Source organism: Falco rusticolus, chromosome 7 (assembly GCF_015220075.1).
Source record: "Falco rusticolus isolate bFalRus1 chromosome 7, bFalRus1.pri, whole genome shotgun sequence".
In the NCBI taxonomy this organism is placed as follows: Eukaryota; Metazoa; Chordata; class Aves; order Falconiformes; family Falconidae; genus Falco; species Falco rusticolus.
In genome coordinates, this window is record NC_051193.1 from 35,683,676 (window position 1) to 35,704,578 (window position 20,903).

Here is a 20,903-nt window from a genome sequence, read left to right on the forward strand (position 1 = left end):
TTTTTTTTTTTTTTTTTTCCCTCTCTCTGATATGCATGAAACATCTGCCTAGGCCCCAGATTTGACAATACTGCCCATCAACCACCTGTTCTTTCAAAATAGTAAAAGCAGAGTAGTATTTTCATTATTGCATTGCTCATAGCCCTTCTGTTCTTTGAGTTACTTCGCAGGGTCCTTCTAATGTTAGATTTCTAAAGTTTAATTTGGCTTAATTTCAAGGAAATGCTTCCATGGGGAGGTTTTGACAGCAACAGTGAGTCATCAGTTATCTTGACAGAGATATTCCCAACCTCCAGGTGCACAAATTTCTAGATCACATGAATACATACATATACTTTATGAATAATTAATGAAGGGATGTATTTGGAGAGAGAGAGAGAGTGTGTGTATATATAAATAAAATGTGTATTTTGCAAGAAAAGTACCTGGATGTAACAGACAAGTTTTTAATTTCCATCAGAAGCTGTAAGTTTCATTAAGGCTCTATACACTTGACGTTGCTGGTTTTCAAAAGGTTCCAAGTGCTACTGTGTAAGGCAGCCCTGTGAGAAACATAACAGCAGTTATAGAAAGCTGCTTTGCTCAAACATTTGTAAAACTACTTTTATTCTCATTTGAATGTAAGATTGTAAAGTTTCTATTGTGTATATAATAAGAGGAAAACGTTATGCTCTAAATTGGTTTAAAACATTCTGTAAAATTTGGTTTTATCACAGTTAAACTTCTGAAAGTATTTCGTCATGGAAGTGCAGAATATCGTTCATGAAACTTTTATAAATAACAGACTAATATTTGGGCCACAGTGTCCATACTAAAAAACTCGGGGAGAAACCCAAGGTATTTTACTGTCTAGTGCGTTCTCCAATCTGTTGTTAACAGGAGTGCAGGAGAAGTTGGGAGTGATGAATAAAGGAGTGGTGTACGCTCTGTGGGATTACGAAGCCCAGAATAATGATGAGTTGTCATTTCACGAGGGTGATGCCATTACTATTCTAAGACGTAAGGACGACAATGAAACAGAGTGGTGGTGGGCCCGCCTCAATGACAAAGAAGGCTATGTGCCTAAAAACCTTCTTGGGGTATGTTCTTCTTATTTTTTACTTCCTCCTGAAGCAGGAACGCCAGATGGATCTTTGGTCAGAATCCCTCTGTGTATGAAGTGGCACAAAGCAGATTATCTTTATTCTTTCTGGCCTCTGTGTCATTACAAACAAAAAGGAGAGGCTATGTTTAGGAGATTAGTGCTGTTTTTCATTTGGCAAGTTAATACATTTAATGTAGTTTATGCTTTAATCTTTAACGAGCTTTTTTTTTCCCCCCTTGGCTAAAATATAGGGCCCCTACGTAAAGTGCAGTGGCTCTATTTAGGCAGCTTGAAGCTTTGGCCCAGGAAGTTCTGTAGGAAGGGTTTTAATACCTGGCACGAGCTAAGCAATATATAGATATGTAGAAATTTAGAACTTTCAGGAAGGAGTCTTGAAGATGACAACTGTAGGCAAGTTGGGAACACTGCTACCATGGGAGATGGGGAACATATGGCTACTAAGTAGAGAGATACAGGGGACAAAACATGTAAGGGAACCGTACGGAGCAGGAAGGAAGCCCTCTGGGGCTCAACAGGGAATTCTTGTACTTACGTCAAAGCGTCCGTCCTTTGGTCTTGTCTGGGATCTTGGAGCTAAATGAATGAAGTCACCCTCACAGCAGCAATTTTGCTGCTGCTGCCAGGAGTAAGTCAGCCCTTGGCATCCTGCTGTTTCTGTGTGATTTTTCAGAGGTTACCTAAGAACATGCTGTAGCTTACCAAAACTTCCTCCCCCCACCCCCCAAACACTTCATCTCCCAGTTCTTGTTAGCAAGTACCCCTTGGTTATAACTGAACTGATTTATATTTAACTTGGTATCAAGCACGCAAAGCCTAATACTTTTATTCTGTTTTTACAGTTATATCCACGAATAAAACCTAGACAGCGAACCCTTGCTTGAAATCGGTTGTACAACAGTGCAATACCGTGCTGGTAACTGGAAACTTAAAACATACACTGGAGCCATCATTTTTGATCATTTCACACAGAGAAATAAAACTATGACATTTAGTTTTAATGGTGCTTTCTCTTGTTAAATGGACAGCATCCACGATTTTCAAGATCTGCAGTTTGTAAATGAGGATCGTTTTTATGTGACCCACCACTGATGAGGACAGTGATACCTCCACTACCTACAGTGTTGCGCCAACTATCATCTAAAGCAGTGTTTTAAGTTAAAGTTCCATGGTAGGAGCTTTCTTGTGTTCAATGTTCAGAGGTGTCATTTGCGGAGTGCAGATACGCTGTCCAGTTTGCTCCAACCCCACAGTAACTGTCCCACGTCAGGACTTTGGACATTTTGTTCGATACCAGTGAATGTTGAGTTCTTATTACTGATCAACTTTTTGGGTTCTAGGACACAAGATCTTCACCTATTACATGTGTAACTTAAGTAGTCACCAAAGCTTGATGAAGGCTAGGATTTTAAGTGTTTACATGCTCTACACTTCAATCCTGGTCTAGACAACCCTGACAAAAGCTTTTACATAATCTGGCATCTAGTATTTGCATTTAGAATCAAGCTAGTATTTGTACACATCTCAAAATCCCTACACAGTATTTCACTTGGTGTTTTCTTTTCTGACTATTCAGCCTACAGCACCAGTGTTACCTCTGCTAATGTAAAGGATCCCCTACTAACCACCCGAGCTTGTCCGTCCTGGACACAACAGTTAGTACCGAACTTGCAGCAGCTTAAGGGATTTGTATGTCTGCATGGATGAAAGTGCAATAGTTGAAAAGGGTAAGAGTCCGGGTAAGGGTTATACTGTGTCATTTGAAGTCTGCCTGAGTCAGTCTAGAAGAAAATATGAAGGATGGGATAGAAGTAGAAAGAGGGTAGTGTAGATGTTAAGTCAAGGAGAAGAAAGAAACAAAGTTTAGGGAAGGATTTAAGAAAGGCAATAGCTTACTTGAGGACAGTTTCTGTGGTTCTTGGCAGCCTAAATCTGTTGCCAAGGCAAGTTATGCAATAACCTATTCCACTACGTTGTAGTTTCACGCAACAAAAAAGGAAAAAAAAAGGCAAAAAAAAAAAAAGCACTTCACTGGAATTTTAATTGTACATGATTTTATATACCAAAACTATATTTTGAATTTCCCATTATAAGTTTTAGCCATATTTCTTGTAATTTTCTCCCATTTAACAGTATGCAATTTGATTAATTCTTCATGTACAAGTTCTGTGTATAATTTATATATCCATTTCTGCAGTGCTGTAACTTGCTTTTACCACAGGTTAGCATTAACTGTATATATTGTGGTGAAAAGTGAAAGGGTATTATTGTTGAAGAATTTGCTACATGAATGTGATGATTTCAAGAGCCTATGATACACTAATTCAGAGAACATGTAAATGTGCACAATAAAGTACTGCTAAGGCATGGCTGCATTCTCCAGTATCTTTATACAGGGAGCAAGGATAGACAGGCCTTTGGTCACAGCCGACACAAAAAGGTTAGTTCTAGCTTGCGGTGTTCTACCTGCTAACTCATGCTTCCTCACGGCTTTACCAGCTGCACAAAAAATGACTTGCCCAGCAGCTTTGGAACCTCCTCACACTAGTTCTCCAGCATTCCAGCTCTGCCAAATTAATGCTTGTCTAGAACAGCCTTCAAGGGTCCTTTAGACACAAGCTGTGTTCACATACACAATTTTTACCAGGGTAGGATGACTGAGGGCAGAACCTGGCACAGCACATGTAGCCGAGGATTCATCCCAATAGCTGAACCAATTAGCAGCACTCCAAACTAAAAGCAGGGTGCTGTTTATAACAAGTCAGAAGTTTCAGAGCAGAGACCATGGTACCCGTCGTTAAAGAAGCTATATATTGTAAAATTAAGTATCACCTTTTTTTAAATAAGTGAATTAATTTATTCATATTTGTACATTAAATTGTATACAATTACAGTTAGATTAACAAAAGCTAGTTACCAAAAGAAAATACAAAACTAAGAATTATTCTGGAGATTTACTTATTACAGAAATTAAGTTCCAAGGTCACGTTCATGTAAGTCCATTTGGTGGTATTTGGTGAAATACTTAGATATTTAAAATGAAATGCTTAAAAAAACCAAACAAACCCCAAGTGAGTTCTATAAAATCATATCTAAGGCAGATTTTATTGTACATTTGATTTTAAACATTTGGATAGAGGGAAAAACCTGAGATCTATACCCAAAAGCTATTCTCTGCAGAAGAGACATACACATTTGTTTGCTTTCTGTAGCAAACAGTATATATAAGTGTTACTATAAAAGTTGTGCTGTACATTAGCTGTAGTGCAGGTCACTTACATATTAAGTGCCAATAAAGGCTTAACAAAATATACAGAGTCTTAAAAGGTGAGGCTGTTTAAAGCATTAATTGTATACATATTGCACACTATAGTGAATACTTATGGTTCAAAAAAATTTCTCGTGTTTGCCAATTCTTACATCATGAACCACACTGGAATGGGAAAGGGTCAAGAACAGCAAGTGTTACCAGCTGTCGAATTAGCAAAAAGTGAGAGGGCGGGTCCGTGGAGGCTAGTGTCTTCCTTCAAGCGGCCACCAGTTCGCTGCCCTTACTGGTCCCGGGACTCATAAAGAAGTTTTGTTGCCTGATGTGAAGGCAAAAGGTCACTGTGTTAACTGAAGTTTCACTTGCAGCCCCCTCATCTCCTTCCTACCCCTCCAAAAACTTCCTTTCAACCCAAGGCTTTAAATTCTTCTTCTACTTTCCTTAGTCTAAGGCCTTTAACGCCAATGCGATAGGCACTAGAGTAAACTTTCAAGACTATTCAGGGTTACTTAAGTGCAGAACCTAGGTCACTGAAGATTTTAGACCAACTTAATTTGTTTCTTCTTGGTCAGAAATGAAGAGACTAGTAGTAGTGTTTCAGAGATCTTGGTAATCTCTCTAAACATAGGCAGTAAACAATGTTATTCCGGTCTATATTCCCCACACCCCTTCTGCCTCTTCCCTGCACAGTTCTGGCAAGGTGTTCATGTGCCTCAAACAACAGTTTCGACCTGCCCCCTGCCATGGGAAGAGATGTGCGTTCTCTAGCTGCAAGTCCTTTTACGTACTGTTAGCTAGGCCCTCTGGAAGTCTCACAGCACTGACTGTTGCTCAAAACCGAACTTAACTCCTGTGAAGAGTTTAAAGGAGACAAATCAGTGTGGGAAGGGTGTTCAGTTTATCCATAAAATACCGGTTCTCACTGCATCTGCAGGAGTTGCATCGCTTGTGAAAGGTGAATTAAAACAGGTATTCAGGAAGTGCTACACTGCACTCGCGTGGCAATGCAAAGTTCTCTGCTGAATGCAGAGTTCAATACGAGGGTTGGGGGTGGCTGGGGAACCTAACAACAGGGATAAAGAAGCAAACAGCCACGCACCTGCATTTGCAGACAGCTTATAAATTACAGTTTGGATTATCAGTTGGTCAAATGAACAAAGTTCCAGAACTAGGGGTGCGTTTGGTTTTTCCTTCCCATAACTGTCAGTTTCATTAGCCACAGAGAGCCTAGCAACAAAAGGTGGAACAGTCTTCCACAGGGTCCTGCCCCCATTTTCGAAAATCAACTTCTTTGAACCTTCATGAAGTAGTGAAAACAATTAGCTGAGTTTAGGTTCAGAAGAGTATTTCATAATGCACATTCTTCAGTGAGTAACAAAAACCTAAGGAACTTGAAAGTCTTAATTCCTACTTCTTTTCACCTAATGACATACATAAGATGTTAGGAAACCGTTTGTAGTGCCCATTTTCGTCAGGTACCTGAGCATAAAGCTAAAGTCATGTTTGTAACAACAATCCATAGCTTCTGTTTTCTTAGTGACAAGGCCCTAAAGTCCTTAAATAAAAAATAATGGTAAAAAAGACTCCTAAGGCTACAGACTCTCTTCAGTGCTACTGAGCAGCCCCACATGAAGATTTTCTTCAGCCTTCTCTGAGCTTTCCCTCCTTTGCTTACCTTATGCATAGCTGCCAGCCAGCTTGCTGACAACTTCTTGTTACAGCTGAAGTCTTCACTGGCTGTAAATTTCATCTGTGTTACCTCCTCTGATCCTGGTACCTTATACTGCAGAATCATACCTATGGCACGAGTATTACCTCCTGAAAAAAGAAGTAAAGTCTTGAACAGCAACAGGTTTTACCAACCAAGTAACACAACTTCTTCTTAGCTAACAGGCACGTTTGAAGAAAACTAGCTTATCACTTAATTCAAAGCACTACTAACTGCCAGTGCACTACCAACTGCCACATCAGAGGAGGTGGTGACTGCAGGAGCTTGTGCCAGGCAACAGAACGTGCAGACTCAATGTTGTGTAATTCTCTCTGGCAACGGCCGAGGCAGCACTTGTGTAAGCCGTCAGGTAAAGTTACTAGCTACCCACACTAAGAATACCCTCACGTTTTACTGTTACCACATCTTCTCTGGAGTAGACACCATAGTTTCATACTGTAGCCTGCAGGTTGTAAACTGATTTACTAGTGTCCAGTTAGACTGATACCAAAGAGGGACCCCTGCTTGGTGAGAAGCCTGGCGTAGCAGTCAAAAGTCCCTTCAAACCTGACAAGAGTTGGGAGAGATGCTTACGCAAGACTAGAAAACAACTGGCAACATCATTTACTTCCTGAAGGAAATCCGCTACGAAAGTCATTGCTCTGACAACAGTGTGATAGCAAGATTTTTGTATCTTAATCTCTATGCAGCTAGAGTAAAAGAGATAAACCAAAGCAAAAATACAGATGTGAAACAAAAGCTTTGTTTAAAATACCGCATCTGATTGGCATTATTTCCTGGTGTAGTAAAGCACAAACTAAGCCCCAGGAACAGCACCACAATAAACAGAAGGATGCTTTTTGTGGAGTTCTTTTTAAAAATGTCTGCACAAGAGGGCTCCTGGAGGCCACGACTGTAATAGCCAAGAAACCAAAGACAATCTCAATCTAAGCAACCTGATCAAAAGCTGGCAGGCAGTGTCTGTACAAGTCACTGTGTGCCCCCCATTCTAGGATAAACTGCAATCCAACTTCATCACTCCCACCCCTGCATCTACCTGGTCAGGATAACAGATTAAGGCACTATTTAAATCAGTGGAAATCAAACACCAGATTTAACCAGTTTGCCCAAGTCTGGCATTCCAGGACATTACCGAGTTGGGCAGTAACCTTACGTAACAAGAGGTCTTACTTCTTTTAAAGATGTGGAAAAGCAAGACGTTAATTAACAGTTCATTTATTCAGTGCAAAGCCTTACTGGACAGTACACAAAAAGTACATTGTTCATTTCTGGCATATACCTCTGCTGAAGTAGGTGATGTGTAATACTGTGTACCACCAAAGATACTATTTCTCATCTTCCCTTCTCTCTTCTAGCACAGATAATAATAGCACACTTGGTCTAAAGAAGGCCTTGAGTGTTTTAGTTCTCTGAAAAGTTACACAACATTCATTCTCAGTTTATTAAACAGACAGGAAGGAACAGATACATGTCAGATTTGAACATAACTCATCTTTAAGTTGAACAGCTACAGATCAAGCGAAAAACCAGCACCGCAAAGAAAGATGGGAGGGGGGTCATGACAGCATGCTTAGGTGAGTCATGCTCAAAGGTACCGGTGATACCTTCAGTAATATGCTGGCTCTCCAGAAGGCTGGTGTAAGTGTGAATATCTTTTTCTACCATCAGGTAGGCAGGCAGGCAGGCAAAAAGACAAAGCAGTCAGAAGAGTAGTGAACAAGGAATTATAGGAGCATTAAGTAACTCAGCAACATGTCTGGTTGATTTGAATACCAAGATAAGTTTGTTAAAGTTAACATGCTGTACTGACTGAATATTGCACAGATAGGCTGTCCAATTAGAAAAATCCAGCAGTGGCAGAGGTGTTGCTAAAGAACAATTATTAAAATTCCTGACCTTGTTTGCTCTCATTTCAGTGAAATCATATTCAAGTTCATCCTGAAATACTCTAAAATCTGATAAGAGATGAGGCAGTAAGTAGCTGCCCTCTGATTCAGATGTTACCAGTTTCATTTGGCCACCCCTTCATGTTGAATGAAGTTATGAAAACATAGTTTAATTACTTCCCCCCCCCCCCCCCCCCCCAGTTTCTCTCTCTCTTTCTCTCTCTCCTCACAACTGTACCCATAGAAGAGAAATCCCAGCTGGATTCCGAGATGGAAGCTACAAAAGACTTAACAGTTCCCTCCTACGAGCTTTTGAATCAATAGGGGTTTATATTTAGCCAAGAGAAAGGACCAAAACAGATGATGATCACCTTTACTCAGGTTTGTCAAGAAGCTCTCCCATAGTATAGCTGGAAGGCAATTTCTCAATTTTTAGGTTTTCCCAAAAATCCCAGCAGCCACATGGACAGGCTTTCACACACTGCGCTCTATTCTGAAAGCAGCTGTAACTAACATAGTTACACCTAGGTTACCAATAACCTAGAAATGCACTCTCTAGCTTAAACAATAATTACTTCACGTAATTTTTTCCTTAACAGTTAATTTGTACTCAATGAAAAAATTACCTCCAGGAGTGAATCCCTCTGTAAGTATCTGAACAGTTGAAATCTGTATAATTTCAATTTCATAGTGGCTGTCTCCATCCAAAACCAGATACCTATGTAACAGAAGAAAACCTTTTTAAAAAAAGCGTAATTTCCCCTACAATATCAAGTCCAAATCAAAGGAAAAAGATAATCTCTCAGTGACTAGCTATTTTTGTGTTCTTTGGGGTGGACAGGGAGAAAAATCAAGCAAGAAAAATTACTTTTAATTGAAGTTCTTCACTTAAAGAAAAACAAAAACAAACAAACCACAAAACCTATAGTTCAGTTTGCCAGAAGACCCTTTCAAAATTTTAAAAGCATTCTACCAAAGTTCTAGCAGAAAAAGAGAACACAGAATCTAAAGTTTTCTAGCCAACCAAATTATAGGGATGACCAAAGCAATGCTTTGGGATGCAACGATGAACAATGTAGTGCAGTGTTAGAATCACTCTGAAACCAGCTTTTATCAGGGGCTACAGATTTTTTCCTGCCCCCACTTCTGTGACCCCCTGTTAGCTGGCAAACACCACTGTACTCCAGTGGCACTGAGAGGCATTATCAGCGAGTGGAGCTCCACCATTCCAAGGCATTCTGATCCACACTGCTAGTAAATTCAAACCAACTTACTCCAATAAAGTTGTGTCTATACTCTCTCTGATATCCTCACAGCCTGTTGTTGTTATATTTTGTTCAGGTTATAAGATAATAACGTAGCTGTAAGTGCAACAATAATGTAGTTTACAAGTGTAATTTCTATCAATCTTTCTCACCTCTGATTGTTGGAAAGTCGACAAACCATGAGCTCAGATTTATCTGATGTTCCCAGAGTTACAAAGAATGTAGCACCTGGAAAGAAATGTTTTAGTATTCTAATGCTGGTTTGGAAGGAAGATTCAAGTATCAAAAAGAATAATTAATTTTTAATTACTGCACCTAATACACTGAATTGGGTAAACAGACCAATTGAAATGTTAAACTGATTAACATCAGCAGAACACTGAAGTATAAAAAGCTGATCTTTAATTATCATGTTTTGACTCACAGGACCTTTCACAATTGCTCTGTAATTTCTCCCACATGTAGTGGAAATACAGATGATATCCAAGATGAATCTTTTAAAAATGAGAACAGATTTGGAAATGGCAAGAATTAAAGACCCCACCTTGTCACCATAATACAAACTATTGTTTTGGTATTAAAAAAAAAATAAAAAAATCTAACAGCAGGATGGGACCTTCAGCTCTACACTTAAATAGTAAAGACAACCTCTCTTTCACCATTGAAGGCTAGCTAAGCCTTACTTTGAGGTCAATAAACCTCAGCCTTCACGTTATGTTTCCTCCTGCTCAAAACAGCTTCTTTGACATCGGAAAAGTCATCTTGGCTACACTGGTGAAGTGATGCATAACTTAAAATAAAACAGACTACACGCCTAACCACTTTATTTCCTCCATGCCTTATGCTCCCTGTATTACCTCATCCCAATACTGCTGGTCTGGGAGATGAAAAAAAACCCAACATACAGCCCTGCCACATGGCCTGCAGTCCATCTCCATAACGTGAACCATGCAGCCTCAACGGGCTTCACCTCGCTGTATTTCAGCTATTTCACACAGTCTCACTGACCCCTCGTCATGGACCCCAGGCTGCTGCTGAAGCAAGACAGAGACAACAGCAGCAAAACGGCAAAGGACATCACAACCACCACCTCTCTCAGACCACTGGCTCTACAGTAAGTCAGGCACAACTTCAGACTTTCATTGTCTAACACAAATGCAAGCAGGACAAGGTTTAAAACAGGTCTTGAGGTTAAAATGCATTATTCAAACACTCACCTACACCCTCATCTGCAAAGCAGAATTACGAATCATTGTGTGTTACAGGGATGAACATACTCCTTCCTGAACACAGAATCTCCCTAGGAACATTCGTGCTAATCAGACATGTGGCTTAGCTTACCGATCATACACCCTGGCATCGGGCTGAGAGACCATCCACAGGCACTGAACAATCACAGAACATTTAAAAACTGAAGACTCAGCTTTCTTAATGTAACTGGAACATGAATTACTGTATCACATGTAGTTTTAATACTATACAAAATGGACTACTCAGGATGATTTGCCATCAACCATAGCTGTAAGCCATGGACAAGATCAAAGCTCACAAATTAAGCCTGAAACAAGCACTGTATCTTGTTAAAAAAGTATTAAAATATTCTCTATTGTCAAGTATTTTTCATCCTTATTTAATGTAACAGGAATATGGCTAAAAGATGCATTTTAAGAAAAACGTCAACTGCACACACATCTGTTCTCAGAGGCATTAAAAATTCCTGTCTTTTTAATTAAATCACTCTTTGTAAACATTGACTAAAAAGTGTAAACTTCTCTCTAAGTCAATTACACAGAATTATTAACTGACAAACAAGCGTAACAACAAAACAGTCTTTAAAGGAGGCAAAAATGCAGCTTGTTTGACAAGGGGCATTACTCTTACTGTTTATCAGATTTGTTTAACACAATTTGAATAAATACAGATGAGATCAAAACAGCATAAATACGCGTTCAGTCCTTACCATTCATGAGTACTTTAAGCTGTTTGTCATAGAACTCTGTTTCTTTCTGAGAGATGAGGGCACATTCAGCACACTGGCGCACAGGGTCCACAAAGCACATGCGAGGCAGAGGCACTTTTTTACTGCAGCACTTGTCACAGAAACATTTTCCACATCTTCGACAGTGATGCTAAGCATGAAAGAATATTGTTGGAAGAAGGGTTCACCGGAGTCAAGAAGACGCTCAATATGAGTTATGCATCTTGCTCAACTTTATTAGTTTCTAACACTTCTTATATAGAACCGATAACATGCATATTCGTAAAGCAGAAATACAATTGGTTAGTAGTCTCTAAACGCGCGTGGTTCTCACACCCCTAATTATCATGACTAAAATAAGCATTCTATCCATGTAGCTAATTGTGTTGCTGTACTTCAGCCTTGTAGTTTGTTACTCCCTACTTTCCCATACCGCTCCCTATCTTTCTTGGCCCTGCACCTGCTTTCCCAGCAGCTGTATCTTGCTACAGCCACGGCCTGTTGGCACAGAGTATTTTATTTATTTACAAAGGAAACTATTAGGGAATAATTTGAGAAAGTTACTACATTAAATACACTCATCCCCCAAGAAACAGAACAGTTTCTCAGATGTGAAACATGCAAGCTGAGGGATAGGTAAGGGAAATGTAACTGCTAGGGTGGTAGAAAGAAATCTCTGATGACTGAATACAGTATGAACAGCAGCACTATAAGCCTGTTGGCACTCTGTAAACATGCTTCCAAAGCAGACCAGACAAGACACTGAAAGGGCTTCTCCAGCGTACAGTAAATCCTTCACCTTACTGTCAATAAATACACAAGAGAAGAGTGGTTTCTAGGTCCCTTCCCAGTTGCAAGCAAAAGCATTAGGGAACTTCAACTGCAGATCCTATGCTTCTCCTTTAAAACCTACTCTCAAGATTTTCCCATGGAAAAAAGATAGTGTCTTCATACTTAAAACCTAAAGCTATTCCTCCATCAGAAATACGAGGTGGAACAGTACAAATCCAATGAAGTTGCAAAACCAGAAGTAGTACTGCACTGTGTTTCTCAGCTACTAAATCTGCAACCAGTGGCTTGTGCTCCACATCACTGTTGGGGTGTGACAGTCCCAGCAGGTCTTCCTGATGCAAGTTCTCATGTGAGAACCAGTATTCCCAGGCAAGCAGGAACTCATTTGTGGCTCAAAGCAAGTTTGAACAGTTTGATATGAGGAACTGATACACTGCAGTTTTGGTCAGTTTTAGGCTTTCCTTCCAAATACTAGGCAAAATTCTCTGGAGTACCTGTTTGCCAGGGCTACCTGCATTTACTTCCCAAAGCTAACACAAGTAAAATGCAGCAGCCTAATGAATTAGTACTTCTCAGCCCGAACACTCCAACCAAACACTATGCTCGTAACTCATCCAGCTAAAAGGTAAAACAGGAACTAGGAGAAAGTGCACTCCCATGATTGAGGGGAAGTGGAGAGGGAGGTGCTGATCTCTTCTCCCTGGGATCCAGTGATGGGACATGTAGGAACAGTTCAAAGCTGTGCCAGGGAAGGTTCAGACTGGACATCAGGAAGCATTTCTTTATCGAGAGGGTGGTCAGACACTGGAACAGGCTCCCTAGAGAGGTGGTCGATGCCCCAAGCCTGTCAGTGTTTAAGAGGCATTTGGCCAATGCCATTAACAACATGGTTTAACTTGGTCAGCCCTGCACTGGTCAGGCAGTTGGACTGAAATAGTTGTTGTAGGTCCCTTCCAACTGAAATGGTCTAGTCTAGTCTATTACTAGGATTACTAACTGACATCCTAATGCTTTTCAGGCCTCCTGAAAACTTACACCTACCTGGTTAACATATTGGTATGTCTGGTTTACAATATTTCCTTCCCTCTCCCTCCAAACAATAAATTAAAAAACATCAATTATGTCAGTACGCTGTAAGTCACACTTCCACAAGCACGTGCTGACAGTGTCAATGTAGTTATACAAAGGAATTATATTCCCTGCTAAAAATCATTGTTGGACTTTTTTATTTGGGAGGGTGATGGGGTGGGGAGCCAGGCTGCTTTCCTTCTCCATGCAGAAACCCCAATATCAGCAGAATGTTTTCTGATAGTAGTATTCCGCACACCAGCGTGCAGTCCACAGTGACCTGCTTACTCTTATGCAATGAACATAACTTAACTCTAATGTTAGTGTTTTCTCTTCATACAGTGAGCCTAATTATGGCTCACAGCAATCAAGGTGGTTTACACTTTCTATTTTAATCAGGAATTCCCTTTTCCCAACCTGAGATAAATCTTGTTTTACTTTTAGAACAGAAGAATCTGAGTTTTGGTTATCTGCTTTTTAACAATACAGTTCTTAAGTGTAAGACTATAATTCATTACTCCTGAAAACATGTTTGCTTACATTTCCACAACTAATTTTATCTCCCAAAACAGAACGCAATTAGTTGATTTGGTTTCTGTGTCAGTACTGGTGTTAGCAGGCCACTTCCACACGAGCTGCTCTAACCCTTCCTTTGAATATAAATCCCGTGGGTACCCAGTAATTTGGAAGAACCCTAACTGTGTAGTACACATTCAGCAACAAGAAGAATTTCAAAGCAGAATTAAAACAAAAAGGATGTGTAGTCAGAAAAGGCAGAACAGAAAGAAAAACTACTTCCAAGTTACATCTGATTTTGCATGCTATTCTACTGAAATCGTCTACATTTTACATCCAAGTAAGTCCATAATAGTATTTTGCAACAGTTAATGCTTTACACTTCACTGGTTTCTCTTACCTTTCTAGTTATGAAGTCAAACTTTGCATCACACTGCATACATCTTGGGCACTAGAAAACAGTACAAATTAAGATTAACCTACAAGATTTCTAAACCTTTAAACCTATTACCACATACAAGGACTGAGCTTTATATTATGCCCTAAAAAGAAACCCCTCCAACAAATTTCCATCCTTCATCTTTTCACTATGGATGGCTTTCATTTCATATTGATGTAGCAAAATAACATCATCCCCATTTCTAAGACTAAAAATGCTGCCAAACCCATTTGCCCTAAGGAATACTGCATCTTGCCAGCAGTCAAAACCACATTTCAGAAGTATTATGCTTAATTATGTTTGGCTATCCAGTCAGTCATATATTCCAGAGTCGACTGATTTGTGTTAAGTTGTCATCCTCACTGCATTATACTGTGATGCTCTGTTGACTCTCTAAAACATTGTTTATATTTTAACGCTCTCAATAGTTACACATTTCTGAAAAATGCTAGGAGATACTTGGTTTTCTTCCAAGCCACTAAGAATTTTTATTCCAGCTACAAATGTCACTTCCTGAAATATCTCTTTCCTAAAAGCAGCATACACCCACACTCCTCCCAAAAGAAAAGCCAGAAAAAAAAACTGAAGACTTTTTTTTTCTCTCACAACTAAGTAGAGTTTAGGGGATGACAGTTTTAATTTTCTAAACTACCAGAAGTGATTAGTGATTGTTATACAAGTAAAGTTTTCTGTATAGAAAGTCACCTACCAAAAGGCTGATACTCTGCCATTAGATCACTGGATTTTCATGAAGATTTTACGTATTTTTTTCTACCATACCAAAAACCACTCTCCAAGGCTTATAATGCAAATATCGCTAGATTTATTTGCAAATATTAATGCAAAATTAGGCTGACATCTGAATCAGGAGAACATGGTTAGATCCTGTAGTAAGTTTTATAACTCTAGAAACCGTAACTCCTCAAACCAAACTGTCTCAGACTACAGCAAAATGTCATCTCAAAAACATGCCGTAAGCTGAGCAGGTGCTATTTGCTAAGCATACATTAATCACCATTTGCCTTTAATTAATGTATTTCAATACTTAATCCTTTATCTTCTATAAATTCCTTCAGGTTACAACAGCTTTTGTTGTCCATTTCAGGGACTTTTGCTTCAGCAGATACCCAATCACTGAGACAAGCTCAGTAACTATAGCCAAGAAAAATTTTACAGCAGCTAAATTAAAAATTCCCAAGAAACTTTTCACATTCTTTTTAAGTAGAAGTTTGTTGATAATTCACAATAGTTTATATGAAGTGTTCTGATGTCTAAACAGAAGTTTAACACATTAGAGCGTAACTGCAGTCACCGTAATGGAACATAAATACTACTTGCAGTATTTGTTACAGTAGGCTATCTGTTTCTAAATGCCACACAAAAGAGAACCAGAAATGTTCCTGTATTGTTTCAAATACTGTACTGAATTAAGGCAGCCAACCACCTCTTTTCACAATAGCTGCAGAAAAGCTTATTCTAACATTCACTGATGAATAACCTTCAGCATAAAGCAACTTCAGCATACCCCAGGCTTCAGCTCTGAAACAAGTAATACTCTACTGCTAATACCACATTTTACTCTATGTTGATCTTGATTTAGTGTTTTAAATTTTGACATGTGTAGCTTAAGAGCTTCTCTGGGAGCTGAACCTGGCAAGAATTCTGGTACATTTTGAAATTTACCAGAAGCCTAACTCATTTTCTTAATGACAACATATTGTTTGGGGGGTTTTTTGGTCAGAAATTAGAAAGTGCAAGCCACAAAGGAGGGGGGAAAAAACACTTTTCTAAATACTATCCTAAATAGATTTCATATACAATGTTATGTTAAACATACAAGTTGCTTTTCAGGAAGGAACAAAGTTATCCATCCTCTTACTTAACACAAACTCTACAGAAAAGCATTTCTGAATTCCAGACCTATCATGATAGTACTGCCTGATATACAGAACAGTCATAAATAAACCACAAGTCAAATGACATTTGGTAGCAGGCATCACAGAACGGGATTCTCCTACAAAAATATTCCAACACAAGCAGGCTTGATACACTGTTCCTTCAAGGCACTTTGCTTTAAGTAACCAGAACCAAGTGAACCCATTTGTATAAGAGCAACTTCTACTTTGCCTGGGAAGAGATCTCTATCAAGGAACACCTTGAAAGGTGAATTCTTCCTATTCATCCATATGCTGACATAATTAGAGAGTACATGAGTATTGAATTAAGCTTTATTGCTTGAAGGGTTTTTTTTATCACATTTACAGAGGAGGAAGCATGATGTTTGAGTTATTTCCAGGTCTTCAAGATACAGGCTTTTTAAAACTAGTGCAAATTAAATTTTTTGTCAAGTAGAAACAAAAAAATATGAAGTAAGAAATAAAAACACATGTCACCAGTATATTCATGTCACATACAATCAATATAACACTAATACTGGTATCAGATTACTTCATACAGCAAGAGGAAAATGGAAGAACATCCAACAGCTGCTGGATCCTGGTATTAATTTAAAAATACTGAGAGCTAGTTTATTACAAATACAGTAGAACTTCTCATAGATTTGCTGAAGTGTGATAACAAATTTGCATAATACTTTGGATTCAGCCAGAGGTGAGAATACTGTAGATGCACAGGAAGCTATAGTTACGCTTCATATGCTTTATTTGCATATACAATAACAAAGAGATTCAGAAAGTCACACAAGATAACACCCGGCTGAGCTCCTAACAGAGTGAACTTCTGCAAATGCAGAAGTTCACAAGCTCATCAAATGACACCTTGCAACACACCTGACCAAAAAAACAGCTGATGCCAGAGTGGAAAATGATACAATGCAAACATGTGGCAGATCTGGCTTACAATGCTTTCTGATATTACAGCTGGACAGGGCCAAATCATTGCCTGAGCTATACAAGTTTGCAGCAGTCCAAGCACAGCTGTCACACTGCTAGTGCCAACTCCAAGCATCTGAACCAACCGAGGACCCAGCCATGCAAAGCCCAGCTCCCTCCTGCAGTGATTGAGGCGCTCTAGGGAATCAATTTCACCACATCTGTAAGCTCCCCTCACACATCCCAGCTCTGAGGCACATAGTGTTCCTCAGCCACAAAGATCTGGTACACAGCTGGATGTCACAAGGTTTGGCCACCTCTGCATTCAAACACACAAATTTTGCTCAATTTCTAGTCCAAGATTTCCTTAATAGGAACATAATCAGTTGAGCCCTGCTGGCGATTAACAAAGAAATTCCAGGTTAGACAAGGCACATGCAGTGACAAGCATTTTAAGCTATGTTTCAAGTTCAATGATGTTCAGCATGAATTTTCTTAATACTATCCACCTTGACACATTATTAGAAGACTACCAAAAAGAAAGTTTTCTGTAGTTCTGCTTCAGCCTTACACTTCAAACTCTTCAAAGCAACTGGTATTTTAAGACTGTATAATCTTGTGACATAAAATTTAAGAATTGCAATATATTTCAGTGTTATGTAAGTTTTGCAAAACTACTAACTGCCATAATTTTTAGGTGCCTTTACTTTTTTAAAATAAGCCAGTAGCCTCTTCCTGCATAAGAAAAATAAAGCTACTGAAGTTGTGTTACTGGGTGCACAGCAGAAGCCAGTGTATTTGAAAAGACAGATCAACATTTGCTAATACCACTCTCTTGTCTTGGATAAAGAACACTTTTTTTTTTTTTTTAATTACATCTGACAAGGTAACAAGAGCAAGTGTTCTTGCTGAATTAACTAATTAGATAACATTTTCTTTAAATTCTGTTTTATTAATAAAAACATGTTTTTATAAGCTTTCCAGTATATCATGTACCTGCTTTATTTAAGGAAAAACTCTGTAACAAATTTGGTAATCATTAACCAAAGGGATGCCAGAACTTCAATACACTTTAAGAAATCTAGTAAAACAACTTTCTACAAAATAACAATAATGCAAGATTAAGAATATGCATTAACAAATACACTTAAAACATTTGCCTATAATACACTTCCCCTCAATAGCAAATATCAGAGACTGATGCAAAGGCAACATTCAGTCATAAACCAACACTATCAGCCTACGGACCAACAGGCTACAGGGGAAAAACTGAATTTTAAGGAACATGAATACTTGCAGTACAACTGCAACATAAAATTCAAACTAACCATACACATCAGATGGATGTATCTAAAATATACAGACTTAATTCTAAAATCTATCTAACTAGTTTAAATAAATCCTACCGCAATCCTCAAACAGCCTTTAGTTGAATTAAGATGGTACTATCTATTAGAGTACTCATATATATATATATATGAGTTCAAGTACCTTGGAGTTTTGTTTTTTTTTTAAATGAGAGTAGCCTGCTATAATCAATGACTACTGAAATATAAAATACATTTCAGAAGGTCAGGGAGAAAACTAATTTCAATTTAACCGTTACACAAATCATATCCACTGATGGTGATGAGGATGTCAGGAATCGGGTTCCCAGGTGGCCTAAGTGAGCGCACACAGGGCACACCAAGTTATCTACGCAGCAAAAGCAGACTCCATGCAACGCAAAGGGAAACCGCTTGCACAATAACTGCTGAGACTTTGCCACAAGCTCACTGATAAATGCACACTCGGTCTGCAACACACCCAGTACACCACACCACTATGGCGCCAGCTGGGTGGCAACCCGGAAAGCTGAGCACCCAGACCTTCAAATGACACTCAGACGTGGTCAGTGAAAATTCTGTCTTACCTACAGCCCCTGTAAGGCCGATAAACTAGTTTCTACAGATAACAAGGAGAATTATTGATTTTTTTATTGACTAAGTATGGAAGAGAATAAATTGAGAAAACTCCCACAACATGTTTTAGCAGACCCCTTGTTTAAAATACGTTGGAAAAGTTAGTTTTCAAAAAACGGTGGTTATTTTGGACAAAACCAACATCACAGACCTTATGACAGTAAAAGTTAGTCTGAGCTGCAGAAGCTGTGCTGGCAGAGAATCTCCAGAATTACTACTCTTACACAGAGCTCTTTGCCTCAAGAGATACAAGGTAGGGACAAAATTTTCTTCCTCATTCCTCACCAAGGAGGACATAGTGTTCCCATACAAAACAGACCAACCACGTCAGTATGTGGCAAAGAACAGCTCTGTTTACAGACTCCCTGCTTAAATTCATATTGGCTCATCTAAAATAAATCTTCATTCCAGCCACATTTAAAGACACTGGCATGCATCCACACCACAGAACGCTGGCAATAAGTAAACAAACAACTGATTGTCAAGTTATTTTAGCATCTAGCTGTAGGGAGAGGTAACAAATAATGCATGTTACATTAAATTTAATATAATGATCACGTAGGTTATTTGAAAAGAATGTAAAAACAAAGCTGACTGAAGCAGTTTAAGTTATTCAATACTTGTTTGACACTATGAACATTTAAATCGGGAGCCAGAAGAGCTGTTCTAACTTAGCCTTAGTGCCTTAATACTTTGCTTTTTTTTTTTTTTTTTTAAATCAACACGGTCTTCAGAATTACCTTTATAAGCATTTAAAGAGGCTGCTTCCCTAAACATTAATGCTGTTACCTCGTTAAGTTCTTCACTAACGTTTGTGACAGGGCCGCCCACCCCTGAGGAACGAGTGGCAGCCCCCTCCCTCCTGTGCGTTAACCCAGGGGAACAAAATCCCGGGGTTGGGAAATCAACAACCGCACCCGGGTGGGGCTGGCGAGGGGAGGCGAGCCCAGCCCGCCTGGCACTCGCCCCTCAGCACCCGGGCGACCCCCGCGGGCCAGCGCGGCACCCCCGGGGCCGGCAACCTCCCCCCCGCCGCCCCGGGGCCGGGAAACCCACTCCCCGGCGCTCCGACCAGCGCCGTGCCGCGGCAGGCAGCGACGGCAGCGGGGGGGAAGGAGGCGCCGGGAACCGCGGCGGCGGAGGGAAGGGGAAGCAGCGCGACCTCGACCCGCGGTTCCCGCCCGGGCGTTCCGCCGCGGCTGCCCGCGGGCATTGGCCCCTGAGGCGGCGCGAGCGGGCGCTGTCCTCGCGCAGGGAGCCCCCCCGCCCCGCCTGGGAAGGGAAGAGCGGCAGCGCCCGCCCGCCGATACCTCCTTGTCAGGCACCCAGGGCGGCTCGTCCAGGCCGAAGGGGCTGCGGGCAGAGCGGTGCTCGGGCACCATGCGCAGCCCGCTGGGCGAGCGCACCAGCTTCTTGGCGTCGCGGGCCTCGCAGCCCGACATCTTCCCCCCTCAAACTCCGCCACCGCTACTCTCCCCCTCGGGAGTGGCACTGCCACCACCCAATGGCCGCCCGGGCCCTTCGCAACGGGCACGGCGCAAGGCCAATGCAAAGCGGCGAGCCGCCCGTCCCCGCCCACATACTCCAGACGCCCAATAGAACACTGGCTCCAGACTTCTCAGCCAATCCTGTACCGCGTGGGCTTTCAGGCCGGTATATCATTCCCACCCCACCCCCTTTGGCCGCTCGAGGCGCATGCGCATTGGGAATTGCCTGCCCCGCAACCCGGAAACGAAGGGAGCGCGAGCCTCACCCCCGCCCCCGCTTTCCGCGTTCGGGGAAGCGCGATAGCCAATTAGCGAGCAGGGCCGCCCTCGGGCGGGCTCCGCCGGCCGCGGCCTTGAGGAGCGGTTCGGTGGTGGCCCCGCCATTGGTAGTGGGCAGCGCCCGCCCCAAGGCCCTCGCGTCACCGCTGGCAGTAGCGAACGCTCCTCTCCGCTGCCGCTCCCCGTCCAGCCCCGCGGAAGAGCCCATACCAGAGCGCAGAGCGTCCCGCCCGCTCGTTGAGCAGCGCCCTGCCATTGGTTGTCCTGCCGCGGAGATCGCTTTGAGGAATTTTGATTGGCCT

At 40.9% G+C, this 20,903-nt stretch overlaps 2 protein-coding genes and 1 long non-coding RNA gene across 12 annotated transcripts in view; 1 reads left to right on the forward strand and 2 right to left on the reverse strand.

The window, feature by feature from the left end:
• The window catches only part of PPP1R13B (protein phosphatase 1 regulatory subunit 13B), a 68,991-nt gene extending 65,522 nt beyond the window's left edge, over positions 1 to 3,469 (forward strand). For all 6 annotated transcript variants that reach the window (XM_037394975.1, XM_037394974.1, XM_037394973.1 and 3 more), the window contains 2 exons: positions 880 to 1,079; positions 1,945 to 3,469. In XM_037394975.1, the coding sequence (XP_037250872.1) occupies positions 880 to 1,079; positions 1,945 to 1,986 (242 nt within the window). In that variant the 3' untranslated portion in view covers positions 1,987 to 3,469. The remainder of the gene's footprint in view (positions 1 to 879; positions 1,080 to 1,944) is intronic.
• Positions 20 to 1,938, reverse strand: LOC119151253. The gene is made up of 2 exons (XR_005105350.1): positions 1,638 to 1,938; positions 20 to 542 (listed from the first exon to the last, which is right to left on the reverse strand). It is a non-coding gene; the product is annotated as an uncharacterized LOC119151253 (long non-coding RNA).
• A 466-nt stretch (positions 3,470 to 3,935) lies between the features above and the next one.
• On the reverse strand, positions 3,936 to 20,865 carry ZFYVE21 (zinc finger FYVE-type containing 21). 5 transcript variants are annotated; one of them, XM_037394993.1, is made up of 8 exons: positions 20,146 to 20,367; positions 14,005 to 14,055; positions 11,211 to 11,379; positions 9,403 to 9,478; positions 8,612 to 8,703; positions 7,704 to 7,757; positions 6,046 to 6,188; positions 3,936 to 4,689 (listed from the first exon to the last, which is right to left on the reverse strand). In XM_037394993.1, exons 1-8 carry the CDS (start codon positions 20,275 to 20,277, stop codon positions 4,654 to 4,656), a joined length of 753 nt encoding a protein of 250 aa, XP_037250890.1. In that variant the 5' UTR covers positions 20,278 to 20,367; the 3' UTR covers positions 3,936 to 4,653. The 5 variants fall into 5 exon arrangements, 4 of the variants coding, with proteins under 4 accessions (XP_037250890.1, XP_037250891.1, XP_037250892.1 ...); XM_037394994.1 differs by lacking the exon at positions 7,704 to 7,757 and having other exon boundaries at positions 20,146 to 20,365; XR_005105349.1 differs by lacking the exon at positions 3,936 to 4,689 and having other exon boundaries at positions 6,118 to 6,188; positions 7,704 to 8,054; positions 20,146 to 20,370.
• Positions 20,866 to 20,903: the final 38 nt, after the last annotated feature.

Bases quoted from the DNA above. Each gene is read 5' to 3' on its own strand.
- ZFYVE21 (XM_037394992.1), bottom strand. From the start codon at position 20,277: ATGTCGGGCTGCGAGGCCCGCGACGCCAAGAAGCTGGTGCGCTCGCCC. The intron at 9,479-11,210 runs GTAAGGACTGAA...ATTTCTTTCCAG, and splicing joins GCTTAAAGTACTCATGAATG to GTGCTACATTCTTTGTAACT. The intron at 8,055-8,611 runs GTAATTTTTTCA...ATCTCTTATCAG, and splicing joins AGAGGGATTCACTCCTGGAG to ATTTTAGAGTATTTCAGGAT.